The sequence below is a fragment of the Pseudomyrmex gracilis genome, unplaced genomic scaffold (assembly GCF_002006095.1).
Source record: "Pseudomyrmex gracilis isolate BER0280 unplaced genomic scaffold, ASM200609v1 scaffold_39, whole genome shotgun sequence".
NCBI classification, from domain to species: domain Eukaryota; kingdom Metazoa; phylum Arthropoda; class Insecta; order Hymenoptera; family Formicidae; genus Pseudomyrmex; species Pseudomyrmex gracilis.
In genome coordinates, this window is record NW_018020623.1 from 385,035 (window position 1) to 408,077 (window position 23,043).

General features: G+C 44.4%; 1 protein-coding gene across 2 annotated transcripts in view; it reads right to left on the reverse strand.

The window, feature by feature from the left end:
- LOC109852891 (protein amalgam-like) overlaps window positions 1-23,043 on the reverse strand; it is a 136,682-nt gene that overhangs the window by 13,706 nt on the left and 99,933 nt on the right. For both annotated transcript variants that reach the window (XR_002250049.1, XM_020424452.1), the window contains exons 3-6: window positions 9,743-9,950; window positions 9,008-9,166; window positions 2,987-3,115; window positions 2,676-2,810 (exon numbers count right to left, since the gene is read on the reverse strand). Coding sequence is in view for 1 of the 2 variants with exons in the window: in XM_020424452.1 (XP_020280041.1) it covers window positions 2,676-2,810; window positions 2,987-3,115; window positions 9,008-9,166; window positions 9,743-9,950 (631 nt within the window). In the remaining variant the exon portion in view is untranslated. The remainder of the gene's footprint in view (window positions 1-2,675; window positions 2,811-2,986; window positions 3,116-9,007; window positions 9,167-9,742; window positions 9,951-23,043) is intronic.

Sequence of the window (23,043 nt, forward strand, 5' to 3'; positions counted from 1 at the left end):
TTTTTTTTTTTTTTTTTTCTTTTTTGCGCTACAGCCGGAAATTTGAAATGCCCAACTTTCAGTCCGAATTCTACCGCGGTAATTTTCGCGTTTCACGATTTTCCCCGTAATCGCGCGGCATCGCCTCCGTCTGCGGTGTTTCGACCCAGTGAATCGCTTTTCACGACTGAATGTGCACGAGCCAGAGAATTTGCTACTTTGAATACATACAAGTATATTAAAACTCGCCGCGAGCAAATAATACACGCGCGTATACGAATATATCGTTATCGCGTCGTCGACACAAAAAAAAAATGACCACTTCTCTCTCTTTCTCCTTCTCTGAGAGAACGGGACAACAGTTTGCCCTATCGGCAACCGTTTTTCTTTTTTTTTGTTTTTTTTTTTCGGCAAAATGCGCTCTGAATAACAATCTCGCTGAGCCGAATATTCGAACTCGATTTGAAAATCGAGCGCGGGCTATTCAACGCGTGTCGCGTTACCGATGAATGGTCGATTCGATGGGAAAATCGGCGCGCACATAGGATGATGACACGGGGACGGCGTCGCGCGACCGGCCATTGCGCCGCCCGATATCTGATCGCGCGTGTAGGTCACGCGCGCTGAATTCGCATTAGCGGGCAGCTGCACATCCGCGGGACGTTAAATCGTAAAGCATGTCGTAACTGTTACGCCGAAACACCGGGGGGCATGTGCGGTTGACACGGGGGGGAATATAATGCGAGATAACTTGACAGTTAACCCATTCGTAATTCGCATGCTTTCCATCCGGGCTGCTGCGGGCGCGAAATGGGGCGCGAGATAAGCCGCGAAACGATCGCCTTTCGGGTTTATGGGAATTTTCATTTCGTTCCGATTGAAAGTTTCCGCTGAGCCGCGCGGAAAATTTTCAAACCTGGACGCGACTTTCGAATTTAATATATTTTCCGCGCTCTCTCTCTCTCTCTCTTTCTCTCTCTCTCTGCGATGTTCGCAGAAACTTTTGCGCGCAATATTGTTGCACACACAAACGCGAGCACATTTGATTACAAACATACGCGATTGATACACTTCAAAACATTTTTCACGAGAGGCGCCGCGCCGCGCGCCTACAATCTAATCTTCACACGTACATTGTTGTGTTAAAAACCGTTTATCGCGCATTGTCCGTCGACGGTGAAAAGCGACATTGCCATAAGTCACGCCCCCTTCTCGCCGCAATCGCGTTGTTAACGTGGTTTATTCAGGTTCAGATTCCGTCGCGGATAAGCGGTACGCCATTCACCAATCGCGTACGAATCGGTCACCGATTCTCTCTCTCTCTCTCTCTCTCTCTCTTTCTCTCTCACCTCCAAAAACCAGCCTGTGAAATAAAAATCTCGGTAGCCGGGCAAACAGAGATTAATCTCCCCGAGCGTCGCAAATGGAAATCGCACCGGGCCATCGATCACCCCGGAGGGAGAGGCAGCAAAACGCTCACGCGCGCGCGCGCGCGTATTCTCTCACAAGCTCTCTCTCTCGTTGTGCAGGTGCGCCGGCAGAAGCGATCCGAAATTAACCTAATTAGCCGCGCGATTAGCAGCTGCAGACACGGGACGACGCCGCCGTCGCCCGTTCTTACCCGCGTGGCTCGAAGCTGGGTCGACCGCGTGCGCATTAATGGATCCGAAGGTACATTACTCCGCACTGTGCGCTCTTGCTCTCGCTATACACACGCTCGCGCAACCAGCGCGTCATGTCTCATTATCCAAAATAATTATGCGTACATGCGAACCCGCGCGCGCGCGCGGCATTCGGCTCTGCTTTTCGATGGCGCGCCGTCGCGTCGATGCATCGTGCATTGTCAGGTCTGCCGCGCGTTTCGCGCGCTACATAGATGATATCTCTATATATCTGGCGGGCGTTACGTGCTACCATTGCGTTACAACACTATCGGCGTATTAAGCGAGAAATCACGGAGTGTGTGTAGCACGTGCTTAATAATAATGATAATAATAATAATAATAATTGAAGAGGCATGTTCAATTTGGAATTGGAATTTTTACAGGAAAATGATTAATTATTAGGCGATATTTTCTGTGATTTGCAACTGTATAACGGAAGATGCTTGTGCTGTAATAAATATAATTTTTTTGGATGCGAGCGCGACACGTTGCCGGAGATAAAGAGAGAATAAAATTTAATTTCGACAAATATGTCTGTTATACGGGGACGTTTGCACGCGCTCGTTGCGCGATCCTTGTATTCCGGAACGCCGACGTAAATGGATTTGATGTGCAAACCAGGTCCTGACCGTGTATTGTCGGTCAGTAAAGTATGGTTAAGTATGTCGGTGGACGCGCAGTTCGATTACCGTTCATTAAATTATGGCGCAAACGCGCGATATATATACGCACACGGCGGTGGCATCGCCATTGAGCCGCAGTTATTGCAATTACAATTGGCGATGCTGGAAGAATTAGCGCTGTCATTGATCGAATTAATGCCGTCATAGCTGGCCTCATAGAGAGACCGGCTCTCTAATGATTGTTATCGCTAATTCCGAGATCCACTCTTGGACTCTTTGTTCTCGACATTTCCCAACGAGAGAGTCCCCGTTTGCAATAACGCGATAATTTTTCGAACGCAGTTGAATTTTTATTAACCGCGAAAAGGAAAGGTGTTTTTTTTCTTTTTTTTTTTTTTAATAAACGTACCGTTTGGTATAATGACGCCACCTCGCGTCCAGTAATTGATGGACTTGGGATAAGCTTCGGACACGCAAGTGAACGATATTTGTTTGCGAACCATAGCGCCCACCAATTGATCCGGGACCCAAATCATTGGCGGAACTGCGAACAGTGAGAAAAATGTGAAAAGAATGTCATAGAATTTTTTGTTTGTTTGTTTTTTTTTTTTTTTTCACAGATGGAGATATTTCATCTCACAGATATCCGTGTGTGCACTGAATGAATAAAAAAAAAAAAAAAAAGAAAAAATCAAATATACGCCGAGGTGAATAACTCACAATGTACAACAAGCCTCATTCTCTTGCTGACTGTTGGTGGAACGCCATTGGACGCGATGCAAAGGTACGCTCCCATCTGTAGTCTGTTCACCTTCGTGATTTCCAGAACCGGTCCTCGGACGTTGTTCTCTGCGACAGATGGTCGACCATTAAGCCATTCAAATCACGAACTGAATGTAATTGTTGTATCGCTAAGTGATTAATGACCGCCGGATCTCGGCGTGATTAAATATCACGCGTGTCACGCCGACAATTACTATCTTATCGCTAAATGTCACGCGTGTGATATAGCAGTCGTAAAAATTACGTATCGAACAAATCTCCTTCGTTACATGCTCGCGCGTTCATGAACCGCGTTGCGAACTACAACGTTGGGAGGAGAGACACGACGAACTCCGTCGCGCGCGTCTCGGCAAGAAATTTTCATCAGGTCCGACAAAAAATTCAATTCGCAATCGGGATTTGTATTAATACACGTCTACCGCGTTGCTTTGTTACTTGTGCGTAACCGATACTAATCACCGCGCCGTCGTTTTTTACCACGCGCGCGGTCTAATCTCCGTTAACATTGCGCCGCGTCTCGTTACACGCCATTCGCAAAACCCAATCCTCGCACCTCCTTCTCGCGGGCGAGAAACACTTGTCGGCGATTTCTTGCCGACATGCATCTTACTCTCAGTTACGAATATTATAAATGTATTCTCTCTCTCCCTCTCTCCCTCTCTCCCTCTCTCTCTCTCTCTCTTGGTGGGCACCAAGTAACTTCGGACTCTACATCTTCCCCTTCGTACACGCGCGCGCGCGCACGTACAGCCGCAAGAAAATACATTTACCGTGTACGAGTGATTACAATGACTGCGCATTCCTCAAAGTGCAACGCGGAAGCCATTTCGTTCGCTTTCTAGAGTTACGATCCATTATTGCATTTAACTATGTTGCTGAATAATCGCGGGGTGGAGCGAGGGGGGAAAGAGAGAGAACCGGATTCCAATTTAATTCAGAATTTTTTTCCTCCCTCCCAACCGGAAACCCACGTGAATATTGCATACCAATGAATTCATCGTATTTTTTTCCGCGCAACGGTTCGAAAACGTCGCACAGCTGCGCTCTCTGTTAATTAAACATACCGAACTTTTTATTCGTCGACGACGTGCTCGTCGACGGCGCGGTTTCTGTTTGTCGTAAAAATGCGTGACATCCGTGAGAGACGGAGATGGAAAACCTCTGGGAGGAGAGACACTCGCATAAGTCGCAAAGTTAACGGATGTGGATTAGAGTCGCGCGTGGCAGCGCGCGAAACGCCCGCCGTAAAATCTAAAACTTTAAGGAATATTCTCCTCTCCTCAAACGCCCGGCAGACATCGCGCGCGCAAGACTCTCTCTCTCTCTCTCTCGTCCGCTCTGTTGCATTTCTTAAGTTTTAAGACGCAAGCCGAATGCGCGGCGGGCTCTTTCGTCGCAGCCTTGGCACTGAACATCTCCGTGTGGCTTAAAACTCGCTTGTTATTCTTAACTTTCGCGTTACCGCACTCCGCGCGCGCGCGCGTCTCGTGTCTGCTGAATGTACACTCGAATAAACTGTCACGCTATATCTTCGAACGCTGCTGCAATGTTTTTGCAATGTATTATTTACAATATTTTACGATAGGGATTAACAAAAGCGACGCTCGTACGTTTCTTCATAAAAAAAAAAACAAAAAACAAAAAAAAAACAGAAAAACTTCCTCAGTTACATATTCGGCGGAAATGAAATAGGTTTTGAGCCGTTGAGAACGACGTCGCGTTTAATCTCTATGCAAGGCGATTTGTGTTATTGAGCCTGCTGACTCGACCTGAAAATCATCTGCATACGAGATAAGCTGTAAACGGTCGAGACCGCGGCCGCGTGCGGGCGCTCTTTAGTTAATTAGTTGCGAGTGCCGATTTACACGACCGTCGCCGTCGCCGCCGCCGCCGCAATGAGAAGAAAAAAAATTAAAGAGAAAAAAAGAGAGAGAGATAGAGAGATAGAGAAAGAAACGATAACGCGAACTACACGTTTAATAGATTCTAAATTTTACGTTTTCCTCTTGTAACCGGAGATTTTTCGTAATTAAGCGCCAACGCGGCTCTTTCGACTAAAATAAGGTTAATTAAATCGGCCGCGGTTGAATCATTCGACGAATATTTCGCGACTACCGGGGGTATACCTGTGTGTCGTTTCGCGGCGCTTTCGGAATTAGCGCGGAAGGTATAAATTGTCACCTTCGGCAACGCGGAATCGATTACGCAATCTCATTATTTATGAACACAGAGACATAGCACGTAATTAATAACGATATACACGAGTATATTTACGAAAATCGCTATGTGCACATATGAATGCATATGCGGGATTAACTTTCCAATGATTTACGATATGTAATGATCGCGCGCTGCGCTTCTACCCCGCACGAGTATCAAATATCTAGGTATGTACAAGCGCGCGTTTGTTTTTCGCCGCTGCGCTCGTACAATCTCGCCCGAAGATTCGAAACTTTCAAAACAAGCTATAAATATTTTATCGGCGTATAAATTAAAAAAAAAAAAAAAAAAGTGCGCGCGTGCGCCAGATACCAGCCGATAGAATCTCGGCCAAGTTTTCGGCGGAGCTCGGAAAAGTGCAGAGACTGGAAAGTATCCTGCCGCAGCGATCGTCGACACAGAGATTCTCTTCTCCCGAAACTTCGCGCTACTACTCCGCGCCGCAACCAGCGAAACTTTATTTTCCCGTTAGTATTTGCGGACAGTTTCCGGCAAAATAGGTTTGCCGGTTTATTTGGGATTTCGTTCGCGCATACACACGGACCGCGAGACCGCGTGTCCGTGAGAGAAGAAGTGAGTGCGTGAACGAAAAGCGAAGAAGAGAAGAGTCTCCGGGTCGTTCGCTCATGAGCGAAAGAGGTCGTTCCAGAAGAGCGGAAAGTGCTCGTGAGCGAAAAAAGATGGCAGGACGCGCGAGAAGTTCGGAGAGCGCGTCTGGAAAGAGTGGATTGTCGTGACTGTTCGTGATTGCCGTGAGAAAAAGAGCCCGGGATAAGAGAGCGGAGAAAAAGAAAGAGAGAGAGAGAGAGAGAGACTTTCGAAAGCGAAAAAAAAAAAAAAGAAGGGTCGCGGTAATCGCGAGGAAGCAGGAGAAACTGCGAGGCACGCGAGCGAAAAAAAAAATGAGAAGTGGAAGGAAAGGAAGAGAAGGAATTCGTTAATTAAAGTATGGAGCGCCGGAAACAATACCGGAACGATAAAGAAGTCGGAGGGACACGGAAAACGTGGAAAATGGAAGCAGAAGAAAGACGCGCGGCGGTCAGGGAACCAGTCATACTTGCGAATTAAAGCGGAACGTACGCGCGCGTTGGAAATATATCGCGGAAAATCCACAGAGAGAATACATATACGTCCGACTTCGGGAAATAAAACGGAAAAGACGATGGAAGCGTTCGAGTATATACACAGAGAAAGAGAGAAAAAGAGAGAGAGAGAGAGTAAAGATTGAAATGGAAATAAACCGAGCACGAGACACAGAGAAGTTCCTCAGAGAGAAAGATAAAAAGGGAGAGAGAAAGAGAGAGTTTTCATGGTCGCAAAAGAGTAGAAGCGCACACGTTCGTAAGTTAAACAAAAAGATGGGAGAAGCTCGGGAAAGAAGAAACTTACCACTTATTGACTAAAAAATTGAGAAAGTTAAAGGAAGAGGAGAAAACTGCGCACGCATACATAAACTGTCATGATACCGAAGATGAATCCCGGGGTGTTCTTGAGAAATGAGCGAGGAGAGGAAACTATACAAAAACCGGAAACGAATGCGCGCGCGCGCGCGCGAAACGCGAAACGAGAGAAAGATGCGAAAGAATTTGATTAAGCAAAGCGTTTTTATTAAACAAAAAATTAAATACATTGCTCGATTTTGATAACAAACAAATTACAACAAGCGCGAAACAATGAGCGAAATACAAATGTAATAAACGAAAGGCGTAATAAATTTCGACAGCGCGCGACATTCGTAACGGTTGGCAGATGATGTTAAATGAAGCGCTGAGCGAATAAACTGCACGCGTAGCGGAATAAATATTTTCGCTGTCAGCAAAACGACATTATGCAAAACGACGCTTCAATAAATTTCAGAAACAATAGGGATAATAAATAGATATTGTATCAACGTCAGCGAATCATTATGAACAAGCGGTGTATTTAAACGACATTAGCACGCGGCTGTAAACGGGATGAAAAATTAAAAGAGCGTCGCGCGCGACAGATCATTACAAATACAACGAAACAACAATAACAAAGAGCGGAGTACTTTGAGATTAATTCGAGAGATGCGCGTGGTATTGTGTTGTAATAACATATATATATATATATATATATATATGTGTATATATATATATATATATATATATATAGTGATTAATAAATTTGTAATTTCGCGTTGTTAAACAAGTTCAAATTTAACCCTATCTTTTACTGAATTTAACCTATATCTTTTACTCTGCGTGCGTGTGTACGTGTTGTATCTAAGAATACGTACACGATCGATATTAATTAAAACTAAATTTCAAAATTCTACTTTAGTACAATTGACAGTTTCAACTGTCACTTGTGACCTTTTTATCGGTCTTTTGTGTCTTTTCTAGGACAAATAACAATTTTAATCGAGTTGGACTAGAAAAAAAAAAAAAAAAAAATCTCGATTTGTCACCAAAAGTCATTTCTCAGACAAAATTAGCTCCATTATTTAATCTGTGTAGAGAGAACTATGTACATTGCAAATTGAATTTCCGAACTTGGTTATATTACTTTTAAGCAGACGAGAGACAAATCGCATAAATATTTGCATAAAAAGTTTGCCAAACCAGATGGTTAGTTTAAAGAATAAATTACGTTGTGCTAAAACGAGCGCGCGGCGTTCGTCTCTGCGGGGAACAAGGTCAAACTGTAAAAAAAAAAAAGCGCCATGACGAGGGGAAGGAGAGGAGGGGGAGAAGAGGGGCCTGGACGAAAAGAATCGTCGCGTGCCCCCATAAATTATTGCGGGTTCTCTACAGTGGGGACAGGTGCATAAAGTGCGCAACAAAGGGGTGCAAATATTTAACGGAACTGCATGGAGAGGCGGGACGGCTCAATAAGTTTGAAAGACAAAAGGATGATAAATTGTTATTGTTGCCCCCTCCGGCGGAATAAAGTCGCGCGCGGCGTTGTTCGAACAGGTGCGAACTGGAATCGCTCGATTTTCCTTGGCCCGTTATTGTGCGAGACGCATAAGGGCTGAAACGCATATTTCACTTTGACATCACACCCGACACGGTCGCATCGGCAGCTTCGAATGCAATTGCATCACGCAACGTAGTCAGCTGAATAAAGTCCGAGAGAGAGAGGCGGTGAATGATAAATCGTCGTCACCGCGCGCCGTTGAGTGAATCCGGTGTTTCAGCTGCGCGCGTTCGCCCTAGCTCGCACGAGCTGAGGCTTTTCCTTACGGCGATTTTCGGGATGAGCGATGCGAATAAAATAAGTAAGTCGAGATCGAGTCGGGAAAAGAGGAGCCCGGGAGTCGAAGAATTTTTTCGCGCCACCTGACGCTTTACGCGCGCGAATTATGGAAAATAGAATCTGTCGCGCAAGAAAAAATTCGACGAATATCGAAGAGCAATCGAAATTTGGCGTGAAAAATCATCAGATCTAACACGTGTTTATATATGTTTTATATAAACTCTTACTTAATTTACTTTATTTTAATTTAATATAAAATTAAAATATTTCCTCGCAAAGGAATGTTAATCAAGAGAGAGAGCCACAGAGAAGATAAGATGTTCGCAGCGGAATAATGAGTATAATTTATACGACGTGATTAAAGTCATTTCGCCGCAAAGGATTATTAAAGACAACGACTGCTAAACTATTTTATTAGCAAAACCATCAAGAGCTTCTCTTGCGCGCGCGAAAACACACATATATACACAGACACACACACACGCACACATAGAAGACAGTTTTTGAGTAGTTTACCTTTCTGATTATTTCCGAGAACAATCTGCTCGCCGTCTTCCCTTTTCCACATGATGGTGGGCTTCGGAAACCCTGTTGCTTCGCAACGCATCGAGACGTTGCTACCCTCTCTCACCACCATATCCGTACTCGTGGGATAATCCAAGATATCCGGCGGAACTAACGGGATGAGAATTTTCATAATTGAACCTCGCAACGAATATTTGCTTTGCAACGATATCACACACACACACGTTGGTTTCGCGGAAAACGCAAAAAAAAAAGAAAAAATAAATAAATAAACGACAACGTGCAAATATAACGTACGAAAATTGAAATAACAAGAAAAAACGCAACGAGTGCGACGTACAAAAGCCGCGTCGCGATGTGCAAACATGTCAGGTCGAAAGAAACAAAACGCCAGCGTCCATTTCGCGAAACACACCGCGTTTCGTTTGCGTTATCGGTTAGCGGTTTTCAGAGCGGCGCGCGCGTAGCACCGGCGGAGCCCCCTCAAAAGCGATGCCAAAGCCAAAAGCCGAAAACTTGATTTTACCGCTTGTCCCCGCTATCAGAAGGGAACGATTCACCTTCGAACCTCGAACGCGAAAACAAAGACGAGCTACGGTTCTGGTGTTTTTGTTTCTCCGATTTTTACCGGAAACTACACAAACCCCGGAATATCTCTCGATATTAATATCGGCACGCGAGAAGCGCGCGCGCGCACATACACACATACACACAACAGGGACGTACCTACAACCGCCAAATAACCAATCTGACTCTTCATCGGGTCAGTGTTTATCTGGCACATGTAGTTGCCGCGGTCGCTCTCGCGCACGTCGCGTATGTGCAGCAGCCATGTTTTGTGCTCGCTGTGAGTGACGCCGATTCTGTGATTCTTCGTTATCACGTGATTGGCTATCGTCAGGATGGTTTGCGTGTCCACCCGCAGCCATGCCACCTGAAACAGAAAAGCCAGGCATACCGCTTCAGTCGTCTGGAACCCATCCATCACCGCGGCCTTTTGTTTCTACGCGCGCGCGGGACGACCCGGTCGGCGGTACATGCACGTGACACCGCGAAAACGCGTGTAATCCGTTACAGTGCGGAAGACCGAGGGAGGGAAGGAGAGAGATGGGCAATTAAAACTCTTCCGACATTGAAAATCTTTCGAATCGCGTGCATCGATTTGATATTCCCCCCGCGGCGCTCTTGTTCGCCTCTTCTTCCCCCGAGTTCCGGGTGTATGTATAATTAAAGCAATATTATTATGGCGAGTGAAGATTAGCTTCATTAGCATTGCGAGAGAGAGAGAGAGAGAGAGAGGGGAAGACATTTTAATATTGGCAAAATTTTCTTACACCGCGCGCCGGTAACTGTATGTATGCAAATGCGCCATTTGCCAGACCAGTCAGACGAACCGGCGAGGAAAACTGAGGAACGTCGTTGAGAGCTACATCAACGTTTATTATTGGGAAACGTCAGGAAATCGTGGGAGAACACGAAGAGACCAGCCGATTTGTTTGAAAACTTGATTACTCCGTCCGTGACGCGCGTGTGTCACGCGACAAGTAAAACCAATCAATTGTGTATGAGGTTTTTTAACTTGATAAGTTTGAGTCAAGTCGCTAACGGCCATACGATGGAAATTCACGGCTACTCTGTCCACGGACCGTATAGTCGTACATTGTCGCCATTCAAACGTTTCTGCATAGCTGGTTATTGTGAGGCGGGTACTACAATCGGTAAATGTGGCTTTGTTGCCCATTGAATTGCGAATCCAGCAAGGCTTAGAAACCCACCTATTGACGGATGACGTAATGACTTTAATGACAAAGCGTCATTGGATCCTCTAAATCCGACGAGTTTCTATCGGATGAGTCCTGCCATCGGCCACTTTGTCGAACCTACAATTGCACGCGCATTTTGCATTAGGTTACAATTGTCGTGTGTACAAAGATCGATCGATCCACCGTTTGTCCGTTTTCATTCGTAGAGACGGTCACGTTCGCGCTTTTATTACTACAAAGCGCGAACATTTTATTATACATATTCGCGTGAAAAAAAAAAAACGCTTTTAACTTGCTACTAGAAAGAGAGAGAGAGAGAGAGAAGAGAGTGGACGAAAAAGTTAAGAGGATCCGAAAATCGAGTAACGAGACACAATGGGATTACGATGAAAGTTCGAGTGTTGTGCGCCTATATCGCGCGCATCTTCGCGAACCTATAGCGCCTTGGCACCTTGCCAGCCGATGAGAATTTATGTCAGCTGCATCGGAAGGATATGGAGAGGAGCAAAACAACGTATGTTTGATAGAATAGCGATAAATTTGCTGCGTAAGGGTGCTGAGCGAATTTTCGAAAGTTGTTTCGAAAATCCGCGAAAGAATAAATGACTTTTTTTTTTGTTCCGTTCGGCTTAAAAACAACAAACAAGAGATGCGCAATTGCGCGTATTTGAAAATGAGATTTAACGCCTTCGCTTAAAGTGATGACCACCGCCCCGGTGTTCACCCCGTCGATAGAATAGCTGCTGTTCCATCCTATCCTGATTTACGAACCGTCGTTAGCGTTCAGTCAAGGTAATTGCTTCGAAACCGCAAGAATTCGCCCCGACAAAGCCGCCGTCGTGAAACCCTTCCCTCCCTCCTCCCCCCCGTTCCTGTCCCCGCTCTCCGACAGACCAGGAGCAAATTCTCGCGTCTACTTACAAAATCCTCTCTTTAATCTTTCTTCGAAATCCACCTCCACTTTGTTACGACGCCGCCGATATTTTTCTATTTCGCCATTACACCCGCGTTCTTCTTTTGTTCGCCGCCAATTGGATTATCGCGACTTCACCGCGAGAGTTTTTTCAGTCCCCTCTCCCCTTTTTTTCAGTTTCCTCCTCCTCGAAGAAGAAAGGAATTATTCCCGCGATCTGATTCATACTCGGTATTCTTGTGTTTTTGCTGCAATTACGCTCGGTGTTTTTTTTTTTTTTTTTTTTTTTGTTTTCTAATATAAACCACGTTTCAAAGTACACACAATTTCAATGTATTCGCGAGATAAAGAAACGCAAGATTAAATCTCAACTTCTTTTTTTTCAATCAACACGAAACTGCGTGAAAATAACGCGCGTTAAATCTTTTGCGCTCGCGCGCGCGCGAGAGAGAGAGAGAGAGAGAGAGAGAGAGAGAGAGAGAGAGAGAGAGAGGGGAACTTTGCGGTAATACACTTTACCCCGCAAAAAACTACGCATATTGGCAAAATGAAAAAAAATTGGGAATTGAATTGACGTTGAGACGAGAGAAGGTCGAATGATAGCGCGCTCGCTAATGACTGAATCGTGTCTCCGAAAGTTTCGCTTCTTGCCGGGAACGCGCGATTGTTCCGCTGATGCTCCAGGACAGTAAAAAAGAGATTAATGGAGATTATCAATTTGCTTATATTTGGCGAACAGTTCGGGCAGATCGTTACACGGCGATCAAAGCCGCCGCTCTTCTTGTTGCGCGCACGCTTTCTCTCACACACGCATGTCGAACAAACGCATGTGTCTGTGTGTGCGCGCGTGTCTCGACCTCCCACGAAATGTTAACAGTCGCGTTGCGACCGCACGATAACAATGCTCACAAGTTCATCGTGTGCTTAATCAAGCAACCGTGTGCTCGCGCTTTGCGCTTAACAGACCGTCTCGTGTCATGCGAACGATTAACACACATTACAAGTACGAACAGAGCGACACATGCATACACACACACACACACACACACGAGTATCTCTCATGAATATTTCTCTCTTTTCTCTGTCTCTGTCTCTCTCCTTTAATGCCTCGTTGTTTTAACTACATATAATTCTGTCTTTAATCCAATTATATTTTGTTGCGCAAAATATTGCGCCAACGTGACAGAAAAGCGATATAGCAAGAAAAAAGTTATGAAAATAGAAACGCGTGCAAACGCTTGCGATTGTGAACGCTCGTGCGAATCGTGTCTCAATTTTATGACGCGTTAACAATACCAAAAATCTCTCTCTCTCTCTCTCTCTCTCTCTCGGGCGCTCCTTCCTTTTGTGTGACAGAAACCGGCGGACGATTTCGGCCGACCGATATCTCTGTCGCGCTTTTCGGGAATTCGCTGATGCGTGTCTGGCCGGCGCGAACATAAAATTGAAATCCGTCCGTCGAGGACGGCAATATGTCTCACGTCCGGAACATAGTCAGCCATGAAATAGTCGAACAGAGTGCGTCAACGGAGCGTCTGAAATTCATTGTTCGTGAGAGCGCGCGCGCTCTGGCCATAGTCGGTCGGCGTTCTATGTGATCACGAGACCGCGCAAAATGGAAACCGCGTGCCAAATACGCGTCTTTCCTCTTCACTTCGCGCGCGGGTCTGAATTTGACGAGCTTGTTCGCGCACAATCTCTCTTTCTCTCTCTCTCTCTTTCTCTCTTTCTCTCTCTCTCGTTTCCCGAAATGCCTTAAACATTTATAATTCGCGCGCGGCTCGCCGCTCTTTATGACAACGCGCGGATTAATTCAATAACCACGTGGAAGAGTTTGCGCTTCCACTGATTGATATTTATCGTCTTTTCATGCGGAAGAACGTGCGTACAATTTCCCCAGCTAATCCGTCCTGACAGATTTATGCAATTCCCCTCCCCGCTCTTCTCCCGTGAAGACTGGACGTCATCGAGCTGACAAAAGCCGAAACAAATCTTCATGCAAAAGTACGCGAAAAAAAGATAACGAAAAACTAAATCCTACAAATGTTGAAAAGTAATAATAAATACAAATGTTCACATCGAGACTGTCGGATTTTTCAAATCACGTTTTTGCGGCATAAACAAATAAATAAGAATTTAATTCCTTCAAAAATTAATTTGCGCCAGTGCGTTAATTAACCACGCGCGAGATATGTATTGTACGTCGCGTCGTATTTTTTCAAAACGCGACGAGAAAATCCAGTTCAGAAAGTATACGGAAAGTAAACTTTCGTATAAAACGCGGAGGAAATGGTTCGCGCGTTATACGAAAACTCATGTATAAAATTGGCGAAATAGGTAAACATATATTTTGCTCGCCGGACTGCGTACATGCTGACTATTTCGCCGTTTCGGAGTGCAATACGATGTAAAGATAAACTATGCGATTCACGACCGAGTGTGAGAGAAGCGGAATTAGATATGACACAGAAATTATAAAACGCTGAAATTTTTCTTTCAATACGATATATTTTTGTTGTAACTTTTTTTGTCAACAAAAAAACGTACGTTGAGAGGCAAAAGTACGTATGTACATACAGATTTTAACGAAAAGATTCTGGCTCGCTGTAAATGCATGCTAACAAGCGTATATGTATGTACACGCGATGCAATTCTGGTTTAGCATATAAAACATGATTTACACGGGACGAACGCGCGTCCCGATTTATGACATCGCCGTAACGCGAACACGCGTTCCATTATCTCCCGCTTCCGCTGCGTTCGGCCCACCACTTTCGCTCCCTAATGCGCAAACTGCCGAGCGCGCTGTCAATCACTCACCTTCAAATCACGTCCTTTCCCTCTCTCTCTCTCTCTCTCTCTCTCTCTCTCTCTCTCTCTCTCTCTCTCGGTCTATTCTATTCTATCTCTTTCTCTATCTATCTCTCTTCTCTCTCGCACAGGACTCTAAACAAAGACTGGTGCCTTAAATATTTCAGCGCACGCTCGCGCGCATACGCTCAAACTCTTTTTCTGCCTCTTTTATTCGGCCGTTCCTTCCGCTTCTCGTTTTCGCGCCGTCGACGACGACAGAATGTAAATTTGTCCGCGTCCATTGGCGTCGGGTGCTACATCGCTAATCGATTGATCGCACGTCTCCCCTCCCCCTTCCCTCCCCCTTTCCCCGTCGTTTCGAGGAATTGATGCATTCGCGCGATTAATTTTATCCGCCGGCCGGATGTTCGGTTACTTTACAAGTCATCGTCGTGTGAAAGCGTCACTTTTCAATGGAGAAGTTTCGCATGATTAATCGACGCGAACGCGACCGCGCGCGATATCCTCCTCGTGAAAATTGTCGAACGAGAGAGAGAGAGGAAAAAAAAAGAAAAAAAACCGAAATACAAGACACTTTTTGTTACGAACGCCGTCATCCTCGATGTCGGCGACCGAGTCATGGGTCAAATGTGCGCAGCTATTTTTTTCATGCTGCACTTTCAAACTGGGTTACGTCTATTTTAGCGCAGAGTGGCTCGAAAGGGAGATCGTTTCGTACCGGGCTTTTCTCTGACGTTTTATTATGGCGAGGCCGTGCCTTACGTTATGATGGCTACGTGGAATGCTCCGTTCTCTCTCTCTACATATAGAAACGTATTAAAGCAGGTGGCCGGCGTCTTTCAGCCGTTGTACACGAGTCGTGCACAATGCTCTCTCGGTGCGCGCACCACCGCGCGCGGGGTAAAAATGCTGCTCGTCGCCGCGCGCGTCGCACAGCATCCGAAAGTTAAAACACCCGGGTCGGGTGTGCTCTACGTCACGTTTTGCAAATTCTTGTTCCCGTTTAATTAAAAGACATTCATTTGAAGCGAGCTCGTCGCATCGCGCGACGTCCTGTGAGCGACGCGCGCTTCTTTTGTATCGGCATTCGCTTTGCTCTTTCCTCTTCTCCCGCCCGCCTCTACCCCGAACGCTTTCTCCGGACCTTTTTTATTGCCGAGTTTGCGCACCGACCGACTCCTTCGCTACTAATTTATTTATTTATTTTTTCTTTTATTTCACAAACAAACGCTCTTCTCTCCGATTGTTGGGGGAAAAAAAAAAGCAGACTCTTTAATTGAAACAAATGTTGTTTTAGTTGTACCTTATACTTGCCGCTTAATTATTTTCGTAATTCTCGGCGCCGCAAATAGATTTCCGGACGTGCTTTATCGATTCGACGAAATGTCGCGCGCGCGACTCGAAACTGGAACACATCAAGTCAATCGCGTTCGCTCAAGTTCGTCTTAAATATTCATTTTCGTAATCTTCTCGGATAAGAAACATCGATTTCCGTTTGATTTCGCGCGCGAGGGGGTGCCCCGTCCTTTATAAATTCACGCGCAAATATTTTCCCTCGCGATAATACCTTATATACTCCTCGCAATTTGTTCGCGAGAAGATCGTAAGAAGCACAATGGGAAAAGAGCGATACAGAAAGAGATTCAGTTTATTACGTTAAACTACCCCTATTATTCGCATATCTTTAAGCTCCCTTTAATGGGAGCTTTTCGCTTGCACGTCACTTACGACGCGTGTCTACATAATTATCGTTGCGGTATTGTGTCTCTCTGACACATTTCGTGTCCTCTGTTCTTCGGGAAAATAACACGTCAAGTCCGACGACACTCGATTTTTCATTTTCGAGTTACTTTTTTGCGAAAGCGATACTTGTGTCCGTAGAACGGGAGACGCTCGATCTTGCTCGGTCGCGTTAGTGGAGGTAAGGATGAATTGCCACGACGTAAAAGCGCATCGCGCTGTACGAACGGCGCGGCTGATGGAGCAAGAAAAAAGAAATTGTACCGAGATGAAAGCCGAAGATCTCCAGCCGCCGCCGCACGAGCGCAAAGTATAAAGCGACAAAGAATTGATGTGGAAAAAAGAAAGAAAGAAAGAGAGAGAGAGAGGGAGAGAGAGAGAGAGAAGTGAAGAAAGAGAGAGAAACTCACCGTGCACTTCATCGTGTTAACGATTAATAAGAGGGGCGGCCGTTTCTTGTAAGTCTGAAAATCTTTTCGCATTCATTTCCCGGCTCCCTTCTCCAACTCCTCTCCTCTCTTTGTTCGTCGACGCGGAGTAACGGGTAGTATTGTAACTTCGCGTGTAACTAAATTCCGGAAACTCCGGGGACATTAAAATGGAAGGAAGTGAAGTGCGAGGAAACGAATTAAACACCGACTCTTAAAGGCGCGCGTGAGACAAGTAGAAGTGCGGAGTGGCATAAACTAACGTTGTGTTTCCCGCGCGCATGTTGTGTTTTCTCTCTCTCTCTCTCTTTCTCGCTCGCGCGGATGTAAGTGCTGCAACATCTCGTCGTCGTATACTACAAAATAAATACAAAACACAAAAAAGAAGAAACGAACATATACGTTCCATTTCTGTCTCGTAAAAGCTTCAGATAATCCGACGACTTTTCTCCCAAAGAGAGAGAGAGTCTCCTCTCTCCCCCCACATCTGTTCTTCTGACATTTAATACTCTGGACATCTCCGCGCGTCAATAAATTTTTATTCTCGATACAATGAGCGATCCAGTCGGGCGTAAAACTTACGCCGGGGGGATCACTTTCATAAAATAAATTGCGGGATAGATAGCGGGATGGCGGTCGTAAAATTTGATTGCCTTCTAAAACGCGCGCGCGCTCCGCTTTACAGACCGGCCAATTAAAGCGTATATATACCTGATATACCTGACCGGCGAACATTAAATAGATGTTGAAACAATAAACGTAGTTTGCGCGTCCGCAATTTAATTGCCCTTGCCGATTGCAAACACGTGCGTTTCCGTTGTCATCGCCTCGAGCGCACTTTTGTATAAGCACGCAGAATCGAGATTTTTGATTCGGCGCCCAAACTCAAATATTTATCGTGTTTTTAAACAACATTTTGTTTCGTCCCGCTACGACATCACGCCGCGCTCGCAGAACACAAAAGTTGACAACGACGAGGAAACATTAAATTCGGTCGCTCATGCAAGCGCGCAGTTTTTGATACAGAAATCAAATTTTTGGCGGGACAAATTTTCAACGCGCTTCTCCGCGCGAGAGATTCGCAAGCTTTCTCTATCTCTGGCGCGGCACCAGAAAAATAATAACGTAACATTTCACTTCGAACCGATAGACATCTTGATGTGCCCGCGTAGTCGCTCGTGAAGATATTACCGGTCGATATTTTGGTACAGGACCAAGAAGTTCGTCCACAAGGTGTTCGTGACATCTTTACGTTAACGCGATCCTTTCGCAAATTTTTTCGCAGAACGAATACGAATGACTGATAATGTATTATGTATACACACACACACGTAATTAAGGAAGAAATTGCGTAAAGCAATGTGTGTTCGCGTAAATCGCGTATTCGAAATTAAAATGATCACACATCGTTTATGTTAAGGCAAAATCGAAACGCGAGATGTGAAACGGGTTAATCGGAATATAGTATGTAGATTTCGCGGAGCGTATTCCAATAATAATTTATGGTAAGTAATTCCCGCGTACAGTCTTGGAAGCGGGTTTTCCCGTCCGCGAGCGGGGATTCATTTTGAGCACCGAGGAAAAACGTTTTTTCCATATTACCGTTTCCTTTTTTTTTTTTTTTCTTTCCTTTCGCTCTTTCAACGCGAAATGGTTCGCTAAATGCAATCTATGGCGGTTCGCAGTTCGCTTGTCGCGATCCGTTAACCAGGAACGGAAATTGTTCGGCAATAGGTGAACTCTGCGCGAGCAAGCGCGCGCGCGCGCGAAATAGACGGTGACGCGGGTGCAAACAAAAAAAAGAAATTGATCGACTCGTCGATTGATATCATAAAAACCCGATAATCCCCGCGAGTAACACGTGTAAATATACAGGTAAGAGATAATCGAAATAACGGGTCCAAGGAAATTCAATCCCCGGGCGAGAGGTTGGTGGAGAGTTCAATTTATTTCAGCTGGCTGCACCTTGCTCGATGCGTTTATGTAAATGCCGTGTCGATTATACGTCACCGGCTACGATAAGAGAGGAAGTTTCAAAATGTAGTCGGGAGGGTTCAAAATCTCGCACAGACTCTCGCGGTATATGCAACCCCGGGAGTTTCTTGAACTGCTTAATTTATTCTGTCCCCGATATCACATGTTGTTTACTTCCAAGACTGCGCGACTTGAAATATAAATCTTCTTTAGACTCCAAAATTTATTCAACAGCTCAGGAGAGCACAAATTGATTTATGTTCGCTAAGCTGCGAGTTTCTCTCCTCCTATCCTTTCTCTCTCCTCCTCCCCTCCCCCAAAAAACGTGATTAATTATATTACATATTGTAAAGTAATTATGTAATGTAAATAATTATGTAATGTAAATAATTATAGTTACATATTGTACTTTTAATTTAGCACATTCGCCCGGCAACTTCTCGACGGTATTTTTTTCAAATTTATTTATTAAGTTTTGCAAAAAAACGTTCTCTCTCGTGCAAATTAAACTGCTAATAGCGTAAAACTGTGAACAAGCATACATTCATCAGCAAAACGATGTTTTAAAACAATATATATGTATACATGTAACATTCAAGTGGACTCATTTAATAAAACGTCGGCCTAGCGTACATGTCCAAAAAAAAAAAAAAAAAAAAAAAAAAAAAATCGACGCGACGCACAATCCGAGGGTGCAATATTCATGATTACGCGAGTAAAGTATAAACGTGTCGCACGCGTTTTGTTCTCGCAATGAGTCCTCTCTCGTTTAATTGGAACGTAACGCACTGTTAAATAACGCGACCTCAAAAATTGAAAAAACTTGCTCGTTGAATGCGCCAAACAATGACTCGCCATTGGAAGTGTTTAACGTGCGCTGATTAACAGCGTCAACGTGTGCGCCGCAGCTGCGTCGATTCGCACATTTTCGCGTATCGATGAAATTCGCATGAGTCGTTATATCTCGCCGTCGGGTTTATAATCTCTCTCTCTCTCTCTCTCTTTATTTTTTTTAACGCTGAATTTTCTATGCGAGGCGAAACGTGCGGCCGCAATCGGGATATCACGGGGGTGATCATATAAATCTGTACACTTTATAATACTCGCAGTTTTACGATCGACCACCTGTCATTTGCTAAGCGATTGATGCAGCTCCCGCTGACGGTGCAGCGTCGTACGTTTTATACATTTGACACATTGCAAACTGCAAACGTCACTCGATAGCGTGCGTGTCCGTAATGTAAAAAAAAAAAAGAAAAAAAAACACAAAAAAAACACGTTGAGGATGATATTTGTAATTTCTCAAATGGACATATAAATCCTCTTTTCGGTATATCTACACCTAATATTTGAACAGTGTCGTTGTGTGTTGCAACACAGAAGCAGAATTGGCCGGCAAACCTACCAATTCTATAATGGCTAGACACGCGGCCCCCGTGTCTTTTCTACTGAAACAAAACGTGGTGCGCTAAATATTGGCAACTCAAAAATATTGGCAATTTCGTTCGCCGCTCACTGCCCGTTGAAAACGCAGAACTGGAAAGAAAATGCCTGAAAAAAAAAAAAAAAAAACGAAAAAATTAGAAAAGTAACCACTCTGTAAAAAGTCACTTATACGTGTTTGCGAAAACTTTTCTTATTCTCCTCCTCTCTCTTTTTCTCTCTCTTTTTTTTATTTTTATCACGCGACGAATGAATGAATAAATTCCCCCGTTGGCAATATGCATCGAAAATATCTCCGCGCAGAAAGACCTTTTAGCATAGTTAGTGAGACGCTTGAAGGCGTGTTGCTCAATATTTAGTACGGAACACACGATGTAACACACAAGCCGAGTCGTGGGTGGCAACGCGTGTAATAGGTAGTGCACGAGCACTGACCCTTCCTCAACTCGAATCTGTTCTGCTTCGCTCTCGGGCTCGGTGCCAACATCCTAATTATTCCTGCCCCGTTAAACCCGTTTAGTATATCGATTTGGCAATCCCCGCCGTACTTCGATCTACGTTGCGCGCATGTATATGTGCTGATATGTTGAATACACCCTCGTGTGGAACTTATACGCTTGTATCTCGTGTCCTCCTTGCGAATTCCCGGAAAATGAGAAGTCGCATTGCGACAGAAAATAATATATAAAATGTAATTCGCGCGTCTGTTCGCAAATTTTATTTGTTTATTTATTTTTTTTTTTTTCGAGTTTTTCTTTGGTGTGTGTGTGTGTTTTTGTTTTTTGCACAGAGGTTTTTACGTATCTACATCGCGTGTGAACTTCGTCAAAGTAATCTTCGTGAAAAAACATCGCGACATGTGCATCGAATATTTTACTCTCTGTGTTCCCGCCCCCGTTTCTCTCTCTCTCTCTCTCTCTTTCGTGTGATACGCTGGGAAATGTTCACCCGGCTGTAAAATTTATACATCCAGCGTCGTTTCGCTAATCGGAAGACACCGACGATAGTTGTATATCCACACGTATGCGGACAGACGGATATGTTAACGGCCCCGGCGATATAACACTCCGCGAACTGCTGGATCATTAACTGTGTATTCGCGTATAAAGCCATGAACGTGTTCAATTGAGCGCGTCAGTAACAGCGAACGACGTCGCGACATCAATGGACAAATGAAACTTCGACCTCGTCGTTTGACTTTGTCGTTGTGCGCGCGCGCGCGCGCGCATTATGTGTACAGACCTACGTTTTTGAGAGAAGAACGTGAGTGTGTTCCGGTTTCTCTCCGCAAATTAAATGGAAAATATTTCAACGGGTGACGGGTTGATGTAGTCCGGAGAAGGGAAAATGCGGGTAAAATGTCAGGTGCGATTCTGGCGTAATTATTTATTCCTTGAGACTCGTTGTCATCGGGCCAAATACCCGGTAAGACGTTTTTGCTCGTGACGTTTACAACGACGGAAATTAGTCTTGTTTGCTTTCCCTTAACATTTCAACTCAACACACAGACATCAAGTTCAAAGAAAACGTTAATTGTTTTATCAAAATTACTTCACAAGCGTATTTGCCTGATCTCCAAGGAGACGGGAGAAATGTTCTAAATAAATTAGAACAAAAAGCACCGCAAAATGTGTGCAAAAATTTGAAAACATGCAAAACAAGTTTATTAGATACCGTTTCATATTAGATATCTTTTTTACTTCACTTTCTCTCACTCTCTCTCTCTCTTTCTCTCTCATTCTTTTTCTATATTTAAATAAGCAAAAAGTAATTCTGACGGAAACATCGCGTGATAAGATATATCGCCACTATCACATACTGGCAGAGTTACTTCGGCAATTCTCTTTTCCAATTCCAACATACGGTGCAATAAACGATCTGTATGAGTCACAGCCAGCTATCTGACCCCGTTGATCAGGATGCAATATTTTCAGGGGAGTGATCAGTTACCAAACGAATCTCCCGGCAAAGAATAAAACGAGAACGACGAGTATTCTCGCGTTGGGAGAGGTGAGATACGATTGGGAGGCGTCGATTTCCGGTCAATGAATATGAGCAAATTCTTTTCACAGTTTTATCTCCCGGTACGTTCTATTTGAACAACATTATTACATTTAAACGCGCACACGTTACAACGCGATTCATAAAAATGTATTTGCAGAATTTGTTTTGTTTTTTTTTTTTTTTTTTTGTTCTTCTCAAACAAACGTCAAATAAATATCAACTCGTTGCCGTTTTTGCGAAGCATCCATTAATAACGTCGTATCACAGAAGTCGGCGCGCTCGATAATGCAATATTTCACGACGATCAATTACATACAGATAATCTATCCGCGCGGGACGGAGAGACAAAATAAAAATTTTTCCTATTTCCACGGAGAAAGAAGCAGGGTGGCGGCGGTGCAACTCACTTCCGGTCCGAATTCAACCGCACGGGGTGAAGGCACATATATTTCCGCGAGGGGGACACAGAGATAGATCGGTTGACTATCAGATAATTAAATTCCCCCGCCGCGCCGAGCGGCTCCGAATATTTCACTTAAGTATCTCAAGTAAGAAGAAACTTATTTTGCGGAAATTATTTTTGAAAAACGGTTAATTAAATTACTGACATGCCAAATAGTAATACCGTTGAGTTTTATCGGCGATTTGCATGTTCGATCTTTTCACGCGGTACTTGTGTGTGGTACACATTATTAATATTACTAGCACAGCACAGGCGCGCGCTACGGGCACGCTATTAATATTTTTATTTTAACATGTTGTGTCAGTGAACACAACTTGTCACTGCGACATAACAGTATATACGTTTTCCAAACCATGTAATACACATTAGAGAGATATCAGAAATAACGCATGAAAATCAAAATCAAAAAATAATGAGAGAGAAAAGTGGAAAAACAACACGTGACTAAAGTCACGTGACAGAGAGAAGAGTAAACAAGAAAATGT